Source organism: Scaptodrosophila lebanonensis, unplaced genomic scaffold, assembly GCF_003285725.1.
Source record: "Scaptodrosophila lebanonensis strain 11010-0011.00,11010-0021.00 unplaced genomic scaffold, SlebRS2 tig00000098-arrow-pilon, whole genome shotgun sequence".
NCBI classification, from domain to species: Eukaryota; Metazoa; Arthropoda; class Insecta; order Diptera; family Drosophilidae; genus Scaptodrosophila; species Scaptodrosophila lebanonensis.
In genome coordinates this window covers 3,493,625-3,517,922 of record NW_022060568.1, presented here as the reverse complement: position 1 = coordinate 3,517,922, position 24,298 = coordinate 3,493,625, and the positions used below count along the sequence as shown (strand labels likewise).

The 24,298-nt window shown below is 45.4% G+C and overlaps 1 protein-coding gene across 1 annotated transcript; it reads left to right on the top strand.

Annotated features, from left to right (window-relative positions):
* The first annotated feature begins 1,154 nt into the window (after positions 1 to 1,154).
* Positions 1,155 to 24,298, top strand: LOC115627985 (zinc finger protein 2). The gene is made up of 15 exons (XM_030523881.1): positions 1,155 to 1,294; positions 1,487 to 1,988; positions 2,172 to 2,362; positions 2,528 to 2,650; positions 2,720 to 3,261; positions 7,590 to 7,771; positions 8,527 to 10,248; positions 15,753 to 16,490; positions 16,545 to 17,195; positions 17,283 to 18,028; positions 18,099 to 18,245; positions 18,330 to 18,749; positions 18,861 to 21,413; positions 22,510 to 22,863; positions 23,564 to 24,298. The coding sequence occupies exons 1-15, from the start codon at positions 1,160 to 1,162 to the stop codon at positions 24,296 to 24,298; spliced, it is 9,741 nt and encodes a 3,246-aa protein (XP_030379741.1). The 5' UTR covers positions 1,155 to 1,159.

The window sequence follows — 24,298 nt, the reverse complement described above, 5'->3', positions numbered from 1 at the left end:
ATATAGTATAATATACGCTCGTAGTAGGTAATACAAATTGGCTGATTCGTTTAATTAAGGCGCAATTAAGCTGAGGGTTGAAATATCTGTCACACTTTTCTTCAACGCTCGACGACACCGTCGAGGCATAACTTTTGTAGAAATTCGAATCATTTAATTGGCTTCGAGCCACACACTCGCTCGGCAATTTGCGCCTTTAGTTTGGCAGTGATTGTGCATCTGTGTGTGTGTGTGTGTCTGTGTGAGCGTTCGTTTTTGGACTTTAGATTTTTTGTTGAAGGCTTTCTGCTTGTTGCTTTTTGCTTTGGAAATTTGACGCGCACATTCGTCTTTGATTTTCTTCACATCTTGCCGAACTGGTTTGAACGTCTCCTCGAAAACTGACCATAAGTCACGACAGAGCACGGAGCTCGAGACGCCAGTGGGGGGCTGCGAGCTGAAACTTTATAGACTTGGGCATAAGGACATCGTCTAGAATAATGACATTTTTGGAATGATACAAAAGAAGCAAATGATATGAAAAATATTTATGCATAATTAACATTAACATTAACATTGGCATACAAGTATGGGCCATCCTGTTTCGATATATATTTACCCTTTTTTTTTAATAAAATGCTTAACTAAGTGAAAACTATTGTGTTGTAAAAAGACAATTATAGATATTTGCTGTTTATAGTTTCTAAAAAAAATATGTTTTGAGTAAAAAATAAAGGCGGTTCATAGTTTCAAGCACAGGTTAATCAGCCAGATTTTTGTAGGATCAAAGAGTCGTTCTTTGCAAGCAGATAAAAAGATTTAAAGAGATTTAAAATTAATTCGAGACATCTAAAAACACATGGCTAAAACGAAAATGTTAGTTAAGATATAGTTTGTTATTCATTTCACTAAAGATTTGCGCATATCTGAACACCACACTATGGATATCGTTTGCCGAGAATCTCTCGAAGAAAGGCTTTCTTCTAACCACGTTCATTAATTACTTTGTTCATCTATCCAAGAAAGAATGCCTCAACATTCTTAATTGGATATACATATGTACATGTTTGAGAATATTATTGAAGAATATAAATGTTATAGCTCACAATAGTATGATTGACTTATGACTCTTCTTATTATTTGTTTGCAGAACTCCAATTATGCTTATGACGGCTCTCCAATGTCCAGTTCTGATGTTGAAACTTTCAATGGCAAAATAGTTTACAATCTTGACGGGAGTGCGTATATTATCGATGCAGGTAATGCGACTGTCTCCAGCGTCTGTTTGAGTTCGCCCGGTGTCAACAGTTCCAATGCAACAACAACAACATCGACCGCACCAAAAACAGCAACAGCAGCATCATCAGCAGCAGCAGCAGCAACAACATCAACATCAGCGACAAAATCAAAAGCAAGATCAGGATCAGGAGCAGCAACAGCAACAGCAACAGCTTCAAGCAGAGAGCGAAGCGAGAGAGAAGCAGAAAAGCTAGCGAATTCCATTGAGGCAGGAGTAGGATCGGGATCAGGATCGGGATCGGGCAGAGGCGGCTCTAGAGCAACATCATCGGATGCACTAGGCTTGGGTGGGCGTGGCAATCCAAAGATCCACTCATTTCGGGTTGTATCCGCACAAGATGCCAGCACGCATTGCCGATACGATACGACAAATGCGTTCAACATACAGAAACCGATATTAATGTGCTTCATATGCAAACTTTCCTTTGGTAATTCAAAATCCTTCAGTTTGCATGCGAATACCGAACACAGCCTCAATCTGTTGGAGTTGGAGAAGCAGCTGCTGAATCGCGAGTATTCCAGTGCCATCATTCAGCGGAACATGGATGAGAAACCGCAAATATCGTTCCTAGAGCCCTTGGATGTAAATGCCGTGAGCGGTGAGTTTTTCGAGCCAGAGGAGGAATTAGCGGCAGCTAACAGTGCCGCCAGTGCATCAAACGAGGCTGACGCTGAGGGAGACGTCGATCCCAGTGCCAGCGCCAGCGCCAGTGCTAGTGTCAGTGTCAGTGCCGAACAAACAGATGCTGATGCGGATGCCGATGCCAACGATGCCAATGCCGATTTAATAAGTGAGAGTAACAACAACAACAACAACAGCAACAATAACAATAGCAGTGAGAGAGCGCAGAGCGAGGAAGCAACGACGACGACGACGACGGGATCAGGATCAGGATCGGGATCGGGAGCGGCATCTAGTGTCCAATCACCATACAAAGTAGCAGTGAAGTCAACTGTGAAATTTGGTTCCTTAAACTCAGCAACAGCAAAGACTAATAAGCTATCGAAAGCATCCTCATCCTCGTCATCAACCTCACCCGCAGCCACGCCCACTCCCATTGCATCGCCAGCTGCTGCAGCTGCAGTCGCCGCAGCACTAGCGGCGGCAGCGACGTCAACAGAGACCTCTGCCGCTGCCGCTGCCGCAGCCGCGCTGGAAAGAGCGACCGGTGAGAGTGACGGAGTATCGGAATGCTCGGCGATTGAAACCACTAGTACTGATAATATAAGTAGCGATAAGTCGATTAAGGGCAGCAAGGTCGTTGCCGCTGCCGCTGCCGCCGCCGCCGCCGCAGTAGCAGAGGCCTCGGCTAGCGATAGCACAATGGTCTCCGCCTCGCCCCCACCACCCACGGATCCCGCATTGAGCGCCGCTGGTGATTTCTTGCAGCAGCATCTGCAATCTCTGCACCAACAGCAGCAGCAACAACAGCAGCAGCAGCAGCAACAACAACAACAGCAGGCTGCCGGCAACGTATTCCCACCGATGCACGCAACGCCGGCCGCCGCCCATGCTCACCTCAGTTCCTTTCATGCCTCATTGGCCGCCCTGGCCAACGATCAGAATGCCAACGGCGTCAAGCTGCTCACCGAGTTTCTGCAGCAGCAGCTATCGGCACAGCAGCATCAGCAGCAGCAACACCAACAACAACAGCAACAGCAGCAACAACAACAGTCAGCTGGCGCCATCGCCAGTTGTCCGGAGCACACAGACTTCAAGGGTGTCGATTGCAAGACATGCGAGCTGCTCGAGATCCAGCAGCACATGAAATCGCCGCTGACACCCCAAAGGTCGCCGAACAGCACAAATGCCAGCGGCAGTGGTGGCGGGGGCGGCAGCAGTGGCGTCCACCCCACATCGTTGCCCATTTCGCCAACCACCTCGGTGGCCAGTGTGGGAAACGCCACTGGCGCATCCAGCTTCACCATCGGCGCCTGCTCCGACCACATCAATGGACGACCCCAAGGTGTCGATTGTGCACGGTAAGTCCCTCTCGCTGATTCGTTAGAGTCGTCCTCCAAGTCCCCTCCAGGTACGCCCTTCCATTAACAGCGCTTTAAATACAGATCATCCGATGTGTCGCAGAGAAATCGCTTTAGCCAACTTCAATTAACCCATGTTTGTGCCGATTCAGCATTTTTTTTATCAACAAATCAATTAAATCTTGATCGCAGTAAACTCAAACTTAATTTCTTAAATACTCGTAGTCAGCGATTAATTAAAACCCGATTTACTAAAGTAAATTCTTATGCGAAATTTTGCTATAAATATAAAACTAGACGTTCAATGATATGAGAAACGAATAGCGAACTATTTTATATTTGTTAGTGTCTGATCTTTCATTCTTTTGCTGCTGGAAAAGTAGTAGCAAGCATGAAATAGGTCGCTACCCGAGATGCCCAAAATAATTAATTATAATTATTATAATGATATCACTATGGATCGCATTACAAGCAGTGGAATATCGTCACAAAACTAATTGTTTCCGTCTGAAACATTGGAATTCTAAAAATATATAGCATGTTTTCCCAACTGACTACTAGATTCATAGTAATAGTTGTATATATAGAACTAAACGAACATAGATTTCTCAACACAAAATTGAAATCAGGAATGTTGCGAATCGCAGCATCTTTTCGCCACTAAGTTGCTTACCTCGTCGAAAAGTATCTTATAGTGTTCCATTTTCATTGTGGGCGGAACGATGAAATCAAAACGGATTTCTCCAAATTTGTCAATGATTTTCCGTGTTGATTGTTTTCAATTCGCCCGTCTTAGACATTCAATGAAAACATTTGGATAATTTGGAAGGTCAAGTTTTAGGCGTACTACCAAGATAAGCTTTAACTATCTACCTATTGTCTTTGAAAAAATCCAACCAATCGGTTACGATTTCAAATTGATGTGCCTGGTTTAAAATTGTATCCGAATGGCTTTGGAATCCGTTGATAGGGGGTGAAGGGGGTAAAGGGCAAGGGACAAGGGTTAAGGGAGGGGTGGGGGAGACAAAGCAGATTCGTGCCTCAACTCGAATCTGTCATTCAGGCGTAACATTACCAATTTGGGCGTGAGAAAACAAGTGCCCAAGGCGCTTCATTTGCCATTACCGTAAGGGTTGCGCTCGTCAGGGTAGCTGCGCATGTCTGGGGGTGCCCCTGCCTGCCTACCAGCCAGCCATCCTGCCATCCTGCCTGCCATCCAGCCTGCCTGCCATTCTGCCAGCCTGCCAGCCTGCCTGCCTGGTACGTGCCGACAGTAGAAAGTCAGCCAGTCAGGCCATCAGTGAAAGGGGTTTGCAGCCGGATGAACGCATATGCGTAATTATTACTGCTGTTTGAACTTTGGCTGCCAGCATGCCTTCCAAACAGGACGAGGATGAGGATAAGGCTGAGGATGAGGGGGCAGAACGCACAAAGGATAGATTTGCTCACCTCGGCCACACAATAACTCATTAGTCTAATTTCCACATGCGCGTGAGACGCCTGCGGCTTGCTGCCGATGTTGATGACGATGTTGCTGTCGATGTCGATGTTGGTTGTTCATTTACTCGCAAATGAACTTTGGGATTTGAATTTGACCATCCTAATTATGAGTAGCACAGGGCTATATGAATATAGATATGTACGAGCATTGATGCTGACATACAAGTATGATTGCATCAGTGAGAGTTTTGTGGTGCCCAAAAGGGTCATCTCACACCAACAATTTCCCAGTTTAGCAATTGAATGTGAATGGGTAGTTCGCATAGTGTTGATGATGCCAATGGTTCAGGGGGGGTTTTCCAACTCGTAGATATAACAAATAAAATAGTTTGAACAAGGCACGAATAAAGGGATCTCAGCTGCAGAAACAGCCACAAAACAAAGTACAAAACAATAAACCCATGATTGATCTCCATTTCGAAAAACATAATTGGTAATAAGACCAATACAAGTTTGAGTTTGAAATCTAGTTTGAAGCTAGTTCAATTTTATAATATTAATAATAAATATTACTTCAACTTAGCTCTAACAAGTAAAATAGTTTGAACAAAGCACGAATGAAGGGATCTTAGTTACAGAAACAGCCACAAAAAAAAAAAAAAAAACAAACTAGAAAATGAAACTATAATTGATCTCCACTTCGAAAAACATAATTGTTAATAAGACTAAAACAAGTTTGAATTGAAAACTATGTACGTTTGAAGCTTGTTTTATTTTAAAGTACAAATATTAAATATTGTTTCAGCTTCCAATCAAAGATGATCATTATTTTTGTGCGAAAACATTTGAGAAAACATTTAAAATTTCTCACTTTTAAATGTTGTTACCAAAAACAAAAGGATGACAAAGCTTTATTTTGTAAGAAACCCATTCTAAATGACTTATCTAGTAATTGCTAGCTAGTATGATGCTTTGTGATTTGTGAAGGATTATAAGAGAAGGATTATATTTGTGGCACTGGAGCTTTATTAGTAATCGGTCTTCGGAGATGTTTTGGATTTTACTTATTAGAAATTTGGGGAGAATAATGTGAAATAGGAGAACATAGGAAGTAATTGAATTGAATAATTTCAACTGGTCTTAAAAAATTGGCACAAGGACTTAAGATATACATATTAGATCTATTTAAATAATATATTGCTTAAGTATTTAATTACTTCGGACGCGTTGATGTTCTGAGATATTATGAAAGGCATGATCGTTTTCTTTTAAATTACTCGTAGTGTGGCCCGGCATTCACATCAATTCCATTTTGGAGTCTACTTTGGCCGAATCTGGTGGGAAATTAAGTAAATTAAATGAAAATTACGTTGCACCATACATACAAATCACACTAGATATTCATGATGACGATGCGATGGATATATAGTATACAAGTATTTTCATAGAAGTGATCTTCAACGGTTACCGACAAAAAGCCAATTGGTTTATTACTTAATTAAAATTGATGACAGTTCTGGGAAGCTACATACATAAATGGTCCAACTAAATAGGATGTGTATACTTCTTTTGGGTTTATGTTTCTGCAATTTCTCTCTTTCACAACAACAGCAGCAATGCCGAACGCACAGTGTTAGTAATCATGGGAATCGTGCGAGTATATACATATAATCACTATACATCTGTATATATGTATGTACATATATAATCGTATATATATGTGTGTATGTATGTGTGTATGTATGTGTGGAGCATAATCAACGGTAGTGTTTATTGGCGTTCCCGGGGCTTACACACAAACAAAATTCCTAAAAATCTTAATGACCGGGGTGCCCATTTAAATGAATGCGTTACCGAGCTGGGCATGAGACGTGCGTCCGACCATGGAGCATGGGCATGATCATGGGGACAGGGGCTATTAGGGGGGCGACAAGGGGGCCATAGTTATGGATGGTGGTGCTGGATGGGGATGGAGATGGGGAAGGGAACGAAAGCGAGGTGGCTTAACTAAAATAAATTAAACCAATTGCGCTGATTTCACTCAATAAATGCGATGTACAGCTTCAATTGTCGCAATTTACTGGGTGCTGCGATTGCCTGCCTGCCTGCCTGCCTGCCTGCCTGCCTGCCAGTCTCCCTCTCTGTTCGCTCTGCCTTTCTCCCACCTATGTATAATACTGGTACTAGTACCAGGGGCTCGGGATCATGAAATTTCATCAACACTTTGGGGTTGTGTGCACATTTGAATGTCTCTGTGTGTGTGTGTGTGTGTTTGTATTGGGATTGGTTGCTTGCTCACAATGAAGTCGGCTCGAATTCAAATTAAATAATTACGATAAGTACAAGTAACCACACACACACACACACATAACAGTAATGGAGAGGCACACATACTCGCATGTTTGTATAAATGGCATGCAAGTTTATACAAGCATACCCATTTATTCATTATACCCAATCGCAGAGTAACGTTCTTAACACACACACAATCTGTCCGTCCGTCCGCTTGAGAATCTGTTTTCGTATTTGTCTATTTATTTATGTACAATAGTTAGCGGCATTTATGTATGAATTTATTATTATTATTATTAAAAAAGAAAAAAAAGAATAGAGAAATGACTGCACACTGACATTGTTGTTTACGCTTTTGTTTGTGTTGTTTCATTGTTGTTGTTGTTATTATTAATACATACATACATGCATACATACATACACACATACATACATACATACATACATACATACATATACATATGTATATGTATCCGTATATACGGATCATATCATGATGATCATCGTCCTCCTCCTCATCATTGTTGTTTTTATCATTATTGTTGTTGTTGTTGTTATTGCTATTATTATTATTATTGTTGTTGTTGTCATTGCAGTTGCGAAATGCTGCTCAACTCGGCTCGTCTCAACAGCGGCGTCCAGATGTCGACACGCAACTCATGCAAGACCCTGAAATGCCCGCAGTGCAATTGGCATTACAAATATCAGGAGACCCTAGAGATACACATGCGAGAGAAGCATCCGGACGGTGAGAGTGCCTGTGGTTATTGCTTAGCTGGTAAGTGTTGAACACCATTCTTCCTCCCATAACTGTGAATAAGTACACTCGAAGAAAAGTGTTAGGCAAGTCTATCATGTTTCTCTCTCTTTTTACCTGTGAGTAGAGCTGTATTGCTACAAAGAACATATATGGGGCTTATACAAGGTTTAGTTAAAATTGTGTTGCTTGAATTTTGAAATTTTTCATTGTAACGGCTTCTTCAAATACTATTCGTAACAGTTAATAGACATGTGTGGAGCTAGAAACTTGAAGAGCGAACCCAAACAGTAATCAATCGTTTTTATACCTAAAAGAACAATAAACAATTCCTAGCCTTCTTTAGCCGAACTCTTGAATCGTATAAAATATCTAAAATGAGATTTGATTGTAAATTTCGTACGCTCTTTAGATTTAAAAGTGAACTAGACGACAATGAAAATGAGAACACCTTCAATAATAAGTTAGACTCTTAGTTAGAGAGATGATGGGTACTTGGGATTTTCCTGCAGAGCAACATATATAGAAGAAATGCATAATAATATATACAAAGACTTTTCCCAGACTTTATAAGAAATAGATAGAGAGAAGATCAACAGACAGATCATTCAGTAGCTCAAGATATTCAACCGCTCTTTCGAAGAGAAGAATCAACATCAGCAGCTCCTATGTCTTCCCAGAAGTTGCAATAGAGAACCATTCTTATTTTCTCCAAGTGTATAAAGATGAAATGAAATCAACACATGCAACAACGCTCTCTTTCAATCCCCAACCAGGTCAACAACATCCACGTCTGGCACGTGGCGAATCCTACTCGTGTGGCTACAAGCCCTATCGCTGCGAAATATGCAACTACTCGACCACCACCAAGGGCAACCTCTCCATCCACATGCAGTCGGACAAGCATTTAAATAATATGCAGGAACTGAACAGTTCCCAGAACATGGTTGCCGCAGCCGCAGCTGCAGCCGCTGCGAGCAGCAAGTTGGAGGCCAGTGCCAAGATGTTGCTCCCGAGTCCCACATCGCAGGGAGCGGCGGCCGCGGCAGCTGCCCAACAGGCTCTTGCCGTGGCCAGTGGCAGTGCTGGCGTCGGAGTAGGTGTTGGCGTCGGTGTGGGTGTCGGTGCGGTGAGCAGCAGCAGCAGCGCCAGCTCTGCACCACTGGGCGGTGGCTCTGCCAAGCCGAAGCCCTCTTTTCGATGCGACATTTGTAGCTACGAGACATCGGTGGCTAGAAATTTGCGCATCCACATGACCAGTGAGAAGCATACGCACAACATGGCCGTGCTCCAGAACAACATTAAGCACATACAGGCCTTCAACTTCCTCCAGCAGCAGCAACAACAACAGCAGCAGCAGCAACAACAGCAGCAGCAACAGGGCGCGGCTGCCGTTCCCGGTGGGGCGGCCTCGGGCTTTCTGCCCGAAGTGGCGTTGGCGGACTTGGCCTACAACCAGGCGCTGATGATCCAGCTGCTGCATCAGAATGCGGCTGCCGCACAGGCCGCTGCCACACAGCAACAGCAGCAGCAACAACAACAGCAGCAGCCAGCCAATAGCAAATTGTCGCCACCATCGCCAGTGAGCACACCCGAGCACTCGTCCTCCACACAACAATTCTCCTACTCGCCCAAATCAATGAAGATGCCGCCCGTTATGGTTCTGGGGGCGGACGCTCGACTGCCCGGCGAGACGGCAGCAGCGGCGGCAGCAGCAGCAGCGGCCGCTGTCGCCTCATCTAGCGAGAGCCTGGAACCACCTAGCAAGCCCGATGCATGGCCCACTGCCCTGTATAGTTGTCTGATCTGCGACTGCTTCAGCACGAACAATTTGGACGAACTGAATCAGCATTTGCTGGTGGACCGGTCGCGTCAATCCTCGAATGCCTCATCCGATATTATGGTCATACACAACAACAACTACATTTGTCGACTCTGCAACTACAAGACGAATCTGAAAGCCAACTTTCAGCTGCACAGCAAGACGGATAAGCATCTGCAGAAGCTGAACTTCATCAATCATATACGCGAGGGCGGTCCAAGGAACGAGTACAAGCTGCAATATCAGCCCCAGCTGGCAGCCAATGTTGTCCAGCTGAAGTGCAACTGCTGTGATTTTCACACCAACTCGATACAGAAGCTGTCCCTGCACACGCAGCAGATGAGACACGACACCATGCGCATGATATTCCAGCACTTGCTCTACATCGTTCAGCAGAGCCGGATGCACAGAAGCGGCACAGACGCCTCCGATGTTGGGCAGGAGGAGCAACATCAGCAGCAGCAGCAGTCTTCAGTCTCCTCGCAGAAGGCTCTCCTCTGCCAGCTGTGCAACTTTGCCGCCCGCAATCTCCACGAGATGGTGCAGCACGTGAAGAGTCTGCGACACATGCAGGTGGAGCAGTTCATCTGCCTGCAACGACGCAGCGAGAATCTGGAAATGCCGGGACTGAACGAAGTCTTCAAGGTCACCGAACAGCTTCCAGGCAACGGCGAAGGTGAGTAAATGCCTTTAAATACCCCACCTCTGCAATCTACCTTCATATCAATCAATCTGTCCCCGCATACAATTAAGCTATGGTCAGACCAGCAAATAATTTGCGCACAAATTCTTCAAATCGCACAAAGTTCAAATAATTTCAACGCAACTGAAAAAAGAATCGTAGAGAAATAGGAAGTGCTTACTATAACTTTTTAGAATAATTTGCATTCAATTGGTAATCTTTCTCCTCAATTGGTTGACTATATTTTTAAAATATTTAATATTAAAAATTCTCACATTTAATGAAAAAGTGAAGATAAAAGAATATATTGAACAAATTCGTACATTTAATGAAAAAGTGAAGATCAGAGCAGATATTGAAAAAATGTTCTATACTTCCTTCAGTTTGGGAATTAAAAAAATACAAAAATGTTCACCCCCAGCAGAAATAAAAAGTATTAATGAATTCCACAGAAACCCATTGCTATATACGATGTAGAACCATTAACTGAACAGTAGAGAATCGTTATTACTTTTGAAAGAATAATATTAAGGTCTTCTGGCCACAGTTTTATACTCAAACTATGACAAATTCCGATTTAGCTATAGAGTATTTTTACAAATATGTATACCCTTTCAAATTACCGTTCCATATTCAAGCATGAAATCAATTTTTTTTTTTGTATCAAAAACTCAATGCTAGTTAATGTCTTGTGGCTTTCAACAAAAACTGACAGTTTTTTTTTCGGTTGGAGCCCACCTCCCCTTTCAGTTGGTAGCAGGATTCGCCCTTTCTAACGTGTCCGCTTTGTGGCCAGGACTTATCCCCATTTACTTTCATTGTCGACTAAGCTGACAGTTGAACAACTTTGATGCTTGCCCTTTTTCGAGAATGTGCGTTAAGTGTAGAGCGGAAGCGAAAGTCCTTTGTTCTGTCAAATCTGTGGCGCTTTCACAAATTAACGATGAATCCGATTGGGATACAGGCATTGTTCGCAAAGTGCGCCCCATCCTAGTGAGTGCGATGGAGGAAGAGAAACCAAATCTAATAAATGTGTGAATGATATGAATGACAGCTTTAATTGATAAGATCTTATTAAGGATGCAATTCCGGATGCAATTCCGATTTCCCTAGTAGCCTTTGCTCCAGTCAGTCTTTTGTTTTAGACGAAGAAATGTTGTTGTTGCCATGACTTTAAAAATTATTAGGAATTATTCTCTGCTTCTTCTGATTAAAGCGAGAAGGACATTCACGAGCTTTTAAATTCAATGAAATATTGTAGAATCTCTCTAGGCAGTGGTCGTAATATTGTGTTGGCACAACTCTTTAATGTGTTTTTGAACTCACATCAGTTTAATTGTTAAAATTTCTAGCACATTTTGTCATCTTCGCAGACACGAACACATTCACACCTACAAATACACACACACACACAGATACAGATACAGATGCATAATCGTAAAGCGCTATTATGTGTTTTGCTGTTGTAGTCGTAGCTTCGATTCCTATGAGCGTTTTTAATATCAGTCTCAGCTCTACCTCTACCTCTACCCACATAGCCATGCCCCAATGCCAATGCCCATGTCCATACCCCACACCCCACACCCCAATCCTATAGCTTGTGCCCTTACCCTTGCCCATGCCCGTGCCCATGCCCATGCCCATGCCCATATCCCATACCCATATTGCATTGTATAATACGTTTCGTTCGTAACTCATCATTAAGCGCTGATTTCAGTTCAATTTCTTTTGCACCGCTCTTCGATTATTATCGTCGTCGTCCCGCGTCCCAACTTCTTGTCGGCCCTCGGTCTGTCTCGATCTGTCCGTCTGTCTGTATGTCTGTCTGTCCGTCTGTCTGTCTCTCTGTCTGTCTGTCTGTCGTTGAGCGTCGTCGTCCGCGTCCGCGTCCGCGTCCGCGTATACGTAAATTCTTCATTGCGTGCCCTCGCTCGCCCTTGCCTGGTGCGATTTATATGCGCTGTGAGATTTATACGCTGACGCTGACCCTTGAGGAAATTATTACAAATTACTTAAGAATGCAAAAACGATTATGTGTATCCATCGAATTTGCAATTAGTGACGTGCACACTTTGCTCCACGCCAGTCCACCGCCGCCGCCGCTCGCTCGCTCCATCTCCATCTCCATACCATACAGTCAGTCCACAATCCAAAAGGCAAACAGACATCGCCACAGTGTGATTCCCATATCAGATGCGGCGCGTTGCGCTTCGGTGTGCGCGTCGTGCGAGGCCGAAGCCGAACCTGAAGCTCAAGCTGAATCTGAAGCCGCAGTCGCAGCCGCAGCCGGACCGCAGGCACCTAACCACAGAGCAGGACCGACCGACCGACCAACCAACCAACCAGCCAACTGACTGAGTCTGCTGGCTGATGAGCAGGCAGAGACACAACAAAAACACAACACCAACAACAATAACAACAACAGCAGCCACAAACAGACGCCGCATAAACCGCTGGGGAACGGGAACACCAGCACTAGCACCACCACCACCACCACCGCCTCACTACCAAACCACCGCTACCACCACCTCCACGAATATGGCATTGCACTCTACACACCCACCAGGCAGCGTCGTTGTTCACTAATAATTGCACATGCCCCATCTTGCCCCATGCCGCATGCCTCTCCATTGCATTGTAGGGTGCACGAGCCGAGTGTATATGCAAAATTGAAATGCTTGCCATATCGAGAAACGCAGACGCGAACCACGCTCCTCAAACCTTGCTCCCTACACTCTGACTATGGCTCAGGGCTTGTTCTTATTATTGTTATAGGCGTGCGGAGCGCGAAGAGTCGCTCGATGATCGGATGAAGCTTGCTGCACATTGCTCAGACAGTCTTTAGAAATGGGCAATCGAATAAGTATGTAATTCCGTTGTCCATGCTGCAGACTGTGTTCTTATTATTAATTATTAATTACTTATCTAATATATACAAGTATGTAGTAAATTTCCGCGAAATCTTTTGAGAAAGTTGTTTGTTTCACCACACAGTCTCATTAAGAACTTTTCAATGTTTCATAAAGTTGTATTTGGAATTAACTCTGTTTGCATAAAATATTAGCTTGGAATAGCCAGACAGTTGAAGTAATTATTCAACTAAAAACAATTATTTACTAAAATCTTCATTGGAATTGGCTTTTTAAAGCATTTCTGAAAAATAAGACAAATTTGTGCGCCAATATAAAATTGTCGAAGTTTTAAGATGTTTTTGTAAGCAAGAGCTAGAAAACTCAAAGGCTTTGGGTTCTGACAATTCTTTGAGATATTTTATACGTTTCGTAAAATTTGATTTAGAACGTGAAAAATATATCCAGCTATACTGAAAGGAATGCAACGTCAATGAGGAACTCTTTTGGTAAAGGGTATATGCACTTCGTCACAAGCTTAGCTGTTTTTGTATTCTATTGCTTTGCCTTCAGACTGTGATCTTGCGGTGGCTGTTGTTGTTGTTGCTATTGTCGTTTTCATATAACACCGAAAACTATGCTTGGAATTATTGAATAATAAGCTTAGTCTTCGTTCCCTGAACGTTGAAGCCTCGTACACACAACTATAGAATGACTTGAAAGTGCGAGTCTTCGTCCCTGTTGCTTTCTTGTTGTTGTTGTTGTTGTTGTTGTTGTTGTTATTATTGTTGTTGGGGTCTTCAGTTCGTTTTGTTGGTTAGTTTGTGTGTGTGTGTGTGTGTGTGTGTGTGTGTGTGTGTGTGTGTGTGTGAGTTGCCTGTTGCTGGTGGTGCTGCTGCTGCTGCCACAAAGCGCTACATAATGATACCCATCTTAAGTCATAAGTGAGTTTTGGTCTTTTTGCCTTTTGCCTGCCGTTGCACGGCTCCTTTGCTTAGCTGTTGTTGTTGTTGTTGTTGTTGCTATTGGTGTCGGAGTTGTGTTTTTGGAGAGTAAGTGGTGTTGGTGGCGTTGGCGTTGCTTCTGCTGTTGTTGTTGTTGTTGTTGCTGTTGCTGCTGTTACTGTTGCTTGTTGGTGTTGTTGGTGGCTAGTGACCGCGCCAGCAGCGGCAACAGCTGCGCATGATTATTGCTCGGGTATGCAACACTGCAATACACACACTCAGACAGACAGACAGACAGACAGACAGACACTCACAAATTTATACGCACACACATACACATTGGCTTTGTTTTGTTTCTTGTCCCGTAACGTCTCGTCCCATCTCGTCCCATCTCGTCCCATTTCGTTTCCCACTCTCTCGCTCTTTCTCTGCCCAGTGGTTTACACTCTGCCGCAGTCGCGGTCTTGATTCTCCTTCTTTTTTTGTGTTCTTTTTGTAGTTGTTGTTGTTGTTGGCTTTTTAACTCGATGCAATCAGGCTGTATGGAAATTGCTTTGAAATTGGTAATGGAATTTGAAATATATTCGCATTTGGTCGCACCACTGCACCCTTGCTTGCAATTAACCGTACGCAGCTGAGACCAACAGAGACATGATGGCCGAAGGGGGGGAATGGGGACGAGGACGATGATGGTGACGGTGACGGAGATGAAGACGAATATTGAGACAGAGCTGAGACTGAGGTTGGGATGGGGGATTTGGACCAGTGCTGGGGCTGGGACGGCGACTCGAAGACTTCGACCGAACTGTCTGCCTTTTGTTGTTGCTCATGGACTTGCGTTTTGCCGATGACGCTTTTGTTGTTGTTGTTGTTGTTCCTATTATCAATCGCATTGATTAGCCGCAGGGCTTCTTAAGGTTTAACCACGTACGTATGTATGTGTGTGTGTGTGAATGTTTGTGTCTGTGGTATATGCGAGCTCTGGATTAACCATCAGTTACATTGTAATCATCATCGCTTTAGTTTCAGTCAAGTTGTTTTTTTTCAGTTGTTTTTTTCAGTTTTTGGTTCATTATGGGAAGGACTGTTGGTAATTTTTTCTGGTATGCAAACTTGAATCCGCTTAGGCTATTCGCTTAATTGTGCAGGGCATAAATGATTCGATGCTGCCAATGCAGACAAACTTATTCGCGTTCGCGTTTCGCATTTTCCTTTTCGCGTTTCTTGCTTGGCCTTTAAATTGTTGGCAGTGGCCGGAAATCCAGGAAACATCTGCTGTACTTTTGGTTTTTGGCGAGTACGAGTAGATGCACTGATAGGGACGAAAGCTTTATGTTATAACAGTAAACGCTTGCTATAATTTACTCGCCTTAACATCGTCAATCAGTTAAAATATTAGTTTGAAACCGTAGTGAGAACTGCTATAATCTTTGTTGTCCGCTCCTTTCCTTATCTTACAATATCTGTATGGGAATAACTTGGTATTGAGAGGAATAATATCCCTTCCACGTTTAGTTATTTATCACAAAGTATGACTGTAGTCCTTCTCTTTTGCTTTGAAGTAAGTCCCCTGCCGCAACTTGAATGTTGCGAAGAGTCATTGGCAATTACTCCCTCTTGTTCTTCATTGGTATATCACTAATCACATATGTATGTATGTATGTATGTATGCCTTCTTCACCCTCTCGCTCCGTCTTCCTTCCAGATGGCCAAATGACGGACGGTCTGAGCTTGGCAACACCAGCTTGTGTTGCCGGCGATGTTGGCGCTGGAGCAGTGGCCGCCTCTTCGGCCGACAGCAACATATTCTCCCCCACGTCCAGCTGCTCGCTGGCGTCCTGTGGCAAGGCGCAGGCGCGCATCGGCTCACCAGCCGGTGGTGGAGACTCGAGCAGTGGGGCAGCCAGCATGTCCACAATGATTTTCAAATGCAACCATTGCGAGTACTTTGTGCAATCGAAAAAGGATATGGAGGCACACATTGAGAGCGTGCATCCGAATGCGGAGAATGATGACTACATGAGCATACCCACAAACACAGCGGCTCTCCAGGCTTTCCAAACGGCTGTCGCAGCCGCCGCTCTGGCCGCTGTCCAACGTTGCAGCGCTGCCTCGCCCCGCTCAGCCACTGAAGACGACTGTCCCATTGATATAAAGCGCGAGCGTCTGGAAGAGGATGAGGAGCAAATGAGCACTGCCGCCTGCGAGGCAGACAACTCTCGTTGCAGTGCCGACGACTCCTCGCCCAAGGATGCCACACTTAGTAAAGTGAGTGAAACGGCAGCGGCGAGCTCTGGCGTGCAGTGCCCGTTGTGTCTGGAGAGCGGATTCAATGAAAAGTCGTTGCTGGAGAGCCATTTGATGAGTGTACACAGTGTGGCACGCGATGGCTTGTCACGTCTGCTACAGCTGGTTGATCAGAGCGCCTGGAACACACCGCCAAGTGGAAGCTCTGGCAATGCCAGTGCGTCTGTGGGTATCCCTTCAGGAGCAGCAGCCACAGATAGCGGACATTCGAAAGGCGCTGCCGAGGAGCACTCTACTTCAGGGCTGCCAGCCCTTGCAGTTCATTCCGAGCATCGGGCACCCGTCAGTGGCAACAGCGGTACCAGCAGCGGCAGCTCCACAGGTCTTCAGGGTCTCTCCTGTCAGCAGTGCGAGGCGAGCTTCAAACACGAGGAGCAGCTTCTCCAGCACGCCCAACAGACTCAGCACTATCCCGTTCAGAACGGCGACTATCTCTGCCTGGCCGTAAGTCACATAAGCCGTCCCTGTTACATGGTCTTCGCCGCACTGCCCACAATGATTGCCCACTACAAGGATACGCACATGAGCCTGGTCATCTCAGAGCGACACGTCTACAAATATCGCTGCAAGCAATGCTCGCTGGCCTTTAAGACGCAGGAGAAGCTCACAACCCACATGCTCTACCACAGTATGCGCGACGCCACGAAGTGTGCGCTGTGCCAGCGCAGTTTTCGAAGCACGCAGGCGCTCCAGAAGCACATGGAGCAGACGCACGCCGGCGAATGCACCGTTGCAGGTAGTCCGCGCACTATGTCGCCAAGTAGCGCGAACGAGGTGGAAAAGCTATCCACGACGGATCCCAACTCTTTTGACGCCAATGCGAATAGGCCCAATGAATCAGGTAGGAACTTGTCCACAGTCTAGTAAACATACCCATCTGTATGAGCCCCCGCACATAACTACCAATGTATTGCTCTTCCCTTTGCAGGCACAAAACCCAGTGAAGTCATCAGGCGCTCCCCTACTCAGTCTCCTCTACAGTTAGACTCGCAGTCAAAGGAACTGTTCGCAGCAGTGCCAAAGGAACCCATGCAGATGCCTCCAGCATTGTCCCCCAGTGCACTCGACTCGGCCCAACAACAGCAACAGCAACAACACTTCGCGGCCCTAACCGCCGCCCTTCTCAAGCAGCAGCAGCAATGCCAACAAGATGCCTCGACCGTTGAAGGCATGTCTCCGGCAGATATAATGCATCACTTGCAAGTAGAGCCGACGCTCTTCGGTCAAAAGGTCGGTGGCCCACAGGGTCATCAGCAGCTACTGCAACAGCAGCAGCAGCAACAACAGTTCCCCAACATGAACGCTCAGTCGCTGCAGAGCTTACAGAACCTTCAGAACTTGCAGCAAATACAGCAGCAGTTGGCTGCAGCGGCCGCCGCTTCGGGTATGCCCATCAATCCGGTGGATATGCTCAATCTCATGCAGTTCCATCACCTGATGTCGCTGAACTTTATGAATCTGGCGCCTCCATTGATATTTGGAGCAACCACTGGGAGTAGCGTGGGCGGTTCTGCTGGTCCTCAGAATAATGGTGTCAGCGGTAGTGGAGTATCCGCTAGTCCAAGCGTTGCTGATCTCCAAAAATCGGCTGCTGCCACACCCATCGGCCAAACGAGCGAGGCATCCAATGTGAACATTCTGCCACCCCAGGCTAGCGTCAGCTCCAATGCTCAGGTAACTTGTGCAGCGATATATATGCCTATATTTTTAAATTTCTCTAATACTCCTCTACTGAATTGTAAAGCAGCAAATGTCCAGCAACCAGAAACGCGCTCGCACACGCATCACAGACGATCAATTGAAAATCTTGCGAGCTCATTTCGATATCAACAACTCACCCAGCGAGGAGAGCATCATGGAAATGTCCCAAAAGGCGAATCTGCCCATGAAGGTAAGCAGCTAGCGTCTCTACATTTAAATAAATAAATGAGAAGAGGAAACCTTGCTATAATTTTCATTTTCCGTCCTTCCGCAGGTGGTCAAGCACTGGTTCCGCAACACACTCTTCAAGGAACGCCAACGCAACAAAGACTCACCCTACAACTTCAATAATCCACCATCGACCACGCTCAACTTGGAGGAGTACGAACGCACCGGTCAGGCCAAAGTGACGCCCTTGAATGACTCAGCTGCCGCCTCAGCAGCAGCCGCTGCCTCAGCACCAGCGCCGGCTCCAAAGGGCAATCAGTCGCGTCCCGAATCGACAAACTCCAGTGGCAACATCTCGGACTATTTCACTAACAACCTCTGCTTTGGCCAGCAGAGCGACATGAGCGCCAAGCAGGATCAGCAGTCGCTGCTGCCATTTCCGTTGGATGTTCAAATAAAGACAGAGCCGCAGGACGAGGCCATGGCTGCTGGCGAGTTTGCCTATCAGAAGAAACAGCAACAGCAGCAGCAACAACAGCAGCAGCAGCAGCAACTGCTCGGCTCCTCACAGGCTCTGAACTTTCTAAAACAGCAGCAGGATCAACAGCAGCAGCAACAGCAGCAGCAACAGTCGCAGGAACAATCGCAGCTCCAGGATACCGACTTGCATGAGCAGCAATCAAATAATGTTCCCGTGCTGCCAGTCCAACACTACGCCAGTCAGCAACAGCAACAACAACAACAACAGGTGCTATCCAACAGCTACGAGACAAAGTCGGAGAGCGGTAGCTCCGATGTACTCTCACGTCCACAAACCCCAAACAGCGCCTCCGCCAGCAACCTGTATAGCAGCATGAATGACTTGCTCAGCCAGCAACTGGAGAATATGGGGAATATGAACAATATGGGACCGCCAAAGAAATTGCAAATCAGCAGCAAGGCTTTCGAAAAGAACTCGCCGGGCTCGCAGTTCGAGACCAATTCCAACTCATCCAATTCATCGTCGACTTCGGGTGGGAAGCGGGCCAATCGTACGCGATTCACCGACTATCAGATCAAGGTTCTACAGGAGTTCTTTGAGAACAATTCGTATCCCAAGGACAGTGATCTGGAGTACTTGAGCAAGCTGTTGTTACTTTCGCCGCGCGTCATTGTCGTCTGGTTCCAGAACGCCCGTCAGAAGCAGCGTAAGATCTACGAAAACCAGCCCAACAACTCCCTGTACGAGACCGAAGAGAAAAAACAGAACATCAACTATAAGTGCAAGAAGTGCGGCCTGGAATTCCAGCGCTACTACGAGCTCATACGTCACCAGAAAAACCACTGCTTCAAGGAGGAGAACAACAAGAAATCGGCCAAAGCGCAAATAGCCGCTGCACAAATTGCTCAGAATCTCAGCTCAGAGGACTCGAACTCCTCCATGGATATTCATCATAGTAGTGGCGCCAGTCTGTTGGGCGCCCATCCCCAGAATGTGGCTGCTGTGGCAGCTGCCGCTCTGGTTTCCGCAAGCAGCAGTTCGGGCAGCAACACGAACATGCTGAGCGTATCGCCCCAGCATTTGTTCAGCAAATCCTCATCCCTGACCGACTTCAGCCCATCCACAACGCCAACGCCACCGCAACGCGAGCGCAGCAACAGTCTCGACCATCATCAGCAGCAACAGCAGTCCCAGCAATCCCAGTCCCAGGGCAGACAGAAGTTGGACTGCGACAAGTGTGATTTGCAGTTCACACATCTGGATCTGTTGCGCGAACATCAGCTGATGCATCTGATGAGTCCAGCCCTGTTCGCCAGCCAACAGGCGACCGGGCAGCAGACGAGTCCAGAGGCAACCTACGGACCCTTTGGCAGCATACTGCAGAGTCTGCAACAGGCTGCACAGCAGCAGCAACAGCTACAAATGTTGCAGCAGCAACAACAGCAGCAGCAACATCCGCCAGCGAAAAAGCGCAAGTATTCGGAAACATCGTCCAATGCCGATGAGTTGCCATCGTTGGGTGAATTCGAGCCACCGAATAAGAAATATGACTTTCTCTATCAGTATTTCATGCAGAATGAAACAAATGCTGAGCTCAAGCAACAATTTCTAATGCAGCAGCAACAACACCAGCTGCAGCAGCAACAGCAACAACAGCAGCAACAACAGCAGCAGCAACAACAGCAGCATCCCGATTCGGATGTGGAAATCGAATTCCTAACCAATTTCTATCAACAGACCGAATTGAAAAAGGCCGGCAATTATGATTTTTTATATCAGTACTATCGCAAAAATGAGGATCTGTCGAAGCAGCAACAGCAGCAGCAACAGGAACCGTTTAGCTCAACCAAAAAGCCAACCATTGAATTCTTGCTGCAATATTATCAACTGAACGAGTCGAAAAAGTTTTTTCAGTTAGTTGCCTCGCCCCAACAAACACCTGATGGCGCAGTCTCGCTGCCGTCGTCGCAGCTGCCGAACGCGACGGCGGATGACCAAATGAAAGGGATCGGCGAGAAGGAGCACTGCGCTAAGCAGTCGCACATCAGGGACAACAACAGCGAGCTGGACGCGCTCAATCATCGTCGCCTGGGCAATGGACCCACTGTCTCAGCTGCCACGTCGGAGGCGGAGGATCTCCAGCTCAACAACAACAATATCAATATGAGCCCCAGCGATAAGGAGCACCAACAACGATTTGGTTTTGGGTGCGAGGAGCAGCCAACTGAAAAGTCTCGACATCATCATCATCATAATCAGGGATCGGAGCACGATGCCGGCAGCAATGAGGCAGTCGATGACATGGATATGGAACTAGTACGTTCCTCCGATGACAAACAAATGCCGTACATGCGAAGCGGACGAACACGCAAGGCGAGCAGCACGGAGAAGACACAGTATTTTCAAAATCTGGAAGATTTCCTCGACGCCACCATGATTGAGAATAACTCGCAGACACTCACCTTCAACGATGACACACCGACTCAAGCCAAAGGCGAGAGCGTCGTTCCCGCCGCTAAAGCTGCCGAAGTCTCAGACTCTCCAACGCAACTGAATGCACCCTCTAAGCAGAACAAGCGTCTTCGCACCACCATTCTCCCAGAACAGCTGAACTTCCTCTACGAATGCTATCAAACCGAGTCCAATCCCAGTCGCAAGATGCTCGAAGAGATCTCCAAAAAGGTTAACCTCAAGAAGCGTGTAGTTCAAGTGAGTATCTTTTTATAACTAACAATAGGTATATCGAAGGGGACCTATTATATACCAATATATATATCCGAGTAGTAGATCTTAGATCCTTTTTATGTTGAGCTCAATGTCTTCTTATCCTAGGGTAGTGTTCCAAAACCCTTTCAAAATCTTTTCAATTACCATTCATTGAATTTCCAAAGCTAGTTTTTCTAATTTCAAAATTTATCCTCTAACTGAACTGAACTTCCTTTTTCAATTTATTGACAGTTCATTTTTTATAGCATTCCCCTGGATTTAGATATTATAAAATAACCCAAGTTTGATTTGATTTTGAGTTAGAAAACCTGAAAAAAGTCATTGGCAAGTGTTGCACTTGCTTTCCAAAACGAAATAGATCAGATAATAATGCGAAATGTATGGGTTTTAGAAGCTTCCAATATCCTCTTGGGAATTCGAAAACATGTTCGGAAAAACTAAAATATCTATAAAGAGACAATTTGTGTTCATATATGGTAGCATGGAAAAGGAATATACAACTTAATATTTCAAGCTTATATACAAAATATTCTACAAATGCATTCTAATAATAAGAGTCAACATATTATTTAGAGTTTTTTTTTTTTATTTTTATCTTGGATCTTTCTATAATAATTTATAATAATTTGATTTGTGCTTCGGACTTCCGAATGCATTGTTTTGGATTAAGCTTATGTTTTTTTGCTTTTGTATATTTTCTTATATTTACATTCATTTTTTTATTATTTTCATTTTATTTAGTGAACACACAAATTCTGAGGTTGCTGGCTGTGGCTTATAGACACACACACACACACAGACACACACATACACAAAATCAATTTCAAATACAAAAATACAATAACAGAAAGATAAATGAAAAAGAAACAAGAAAGAAGAAAAAACGAAGCAGGGGTCAACCTAAGAACGCAATGTATACGAAATCAAGTTGTAATTTCATTTTATACATACAAGTATATAAGCCACAACAGAAAAACTAAACAAAACAGAAAACAATTAAAACAAACAATCAAAGTACTATGATGATGATGATGATGATTATGATGATGATTATGATGATGATACCACATGTGTGTAGGTCTGGTACCAAAATTCTCGAGCCCGCGAACGCAAAGGACAATTTCGGCAGAACGTTGAGGTAATTCATAAGAAATGCCCCTACTGCGGAGGCATATTCAGAATCAAATCGGCTCTGGAGTGGCACTTGCTCTCGAAGCATGCCGACAGATCGAAGATGGATGTTGATGCCATCGCAAACATCGGGGAGCAGCAAATTGTTGGGCTGCCAGGACAAAACAGCCATCCAGGCTCCAGAACAACGGCAGCTTTTAATACTGCTGCCTCAGCCGCCTTGGAGCTCACGCTTGAAGTTGTGCCGGCCCTGAATGTGGCCATTGATGGGGCGTTGGGGCTAGAAAAAAGAGATATTCAGGTAATTTCATGCAGTCAGGCAATGGAGACACATAAATAAAAATCACAGAGACACGAGCGCACTTAATGAGAGCAGAAGCTCGGCAGCCATTTTGCCCGTTGCTAATATATGTACATATGTATATAAAGTAATATCTTATAAAGTTGAAACTGCTTAAGAGATAGATAGAGAGAGAGAGAGGGAGAAATGCCGAAAACGTAGGGGAAAACATATCGTACAGAAGAAAAGATCAAAATGGGAAATTTTTGGTTCCGAACTACAACCAACACTCCTCAAAAGAGTAAATTCTGCGGCATCTTTCTATGAAACTTGCGAGTGCTGCAGCAATGAGCTTTCTGTCTTCCACTGTTCGCAGTCGTTTCCACTTATCGGGCAATTGAATATTGAAACTTGATAACTTCTTTAAGATGCCTTTACGTAGGACTATTCACAGGATGTACGTTTTGAAGGCTTAGCAGAGGTTCCTCAAACTAATAACTTAAGACATTTATTTGTTAATTTTATCAAATTGATATTTATTTGTAGTATTTTTGGTAACTTTTGATTTTGACTCTGAGCATTTCGAACATTTCAGTTTTAGAAAATGTGACATTCTTGATTTTTGGAAAATTCTTGATTAAGTGCGTTCGTTGTTCGTTCTTGCGAGTGTTCAGTTCAGCCGAAACTCATGCCGTCCTACATTTCGACTTCTGGCTTTCAGGTTTGGTTCCAGAACTCGCGGGCCAAAGACAAGAAGTCGCGCAACCAGCGCCAATACGCACACATATCGGATGACAACAATAGCTTCGATGGCTCCAACGGCAAGGACAACCCTGGGGCCAACTTCAAAGGCCAACAGCTGTCCCAGGACCACCCAGTCAACCAACTAGCCAATGCCCAGGCCAATCTCAGTTCAGATGCCGACGAACCCCTCCAGGACTGCCAGCTGTGCCAAGTTCCGCAGGTCAATATGCAGAAGCATGCGTTCACAGTCGAGCACATCTGTAAGGTGAAAGCCTTGCTGGAGCAGACAAGTGAGCTCTATGCGAACAGCAACGGCAGTGGCAGCGATGACAATGACTCCGATGGTGCCACCACCAGAGAGAAACGATTCTACAATCTATCCAAGGCGCTGCTTCTGCAGCACGTCGTCTCGAATACGGCGGGCATGGGTGTGGACCATGCGGCAGCCGGCACGGAGATGCTTGGCTTCGAGGCTGGCTCGGCTGTTGCCATGGTCGACTCCGGGGCAGGGCGTCGCAATCGGCGCGTCCACCCGCGCGGCGAGCAGCGCGTCATCGACGGCGATGTTGTTGCACACGATGGCGATGGAAGTGGCAACAAGAGTGCGGGCAGTGATCGCGATCTCATGCAGCGACTGTTCAATCGCAACCAAATCACCGGTAAGAGAGTTGCGGCTACTTGCTACGAAATTCGTGCGTGCCGCATCAGTTAG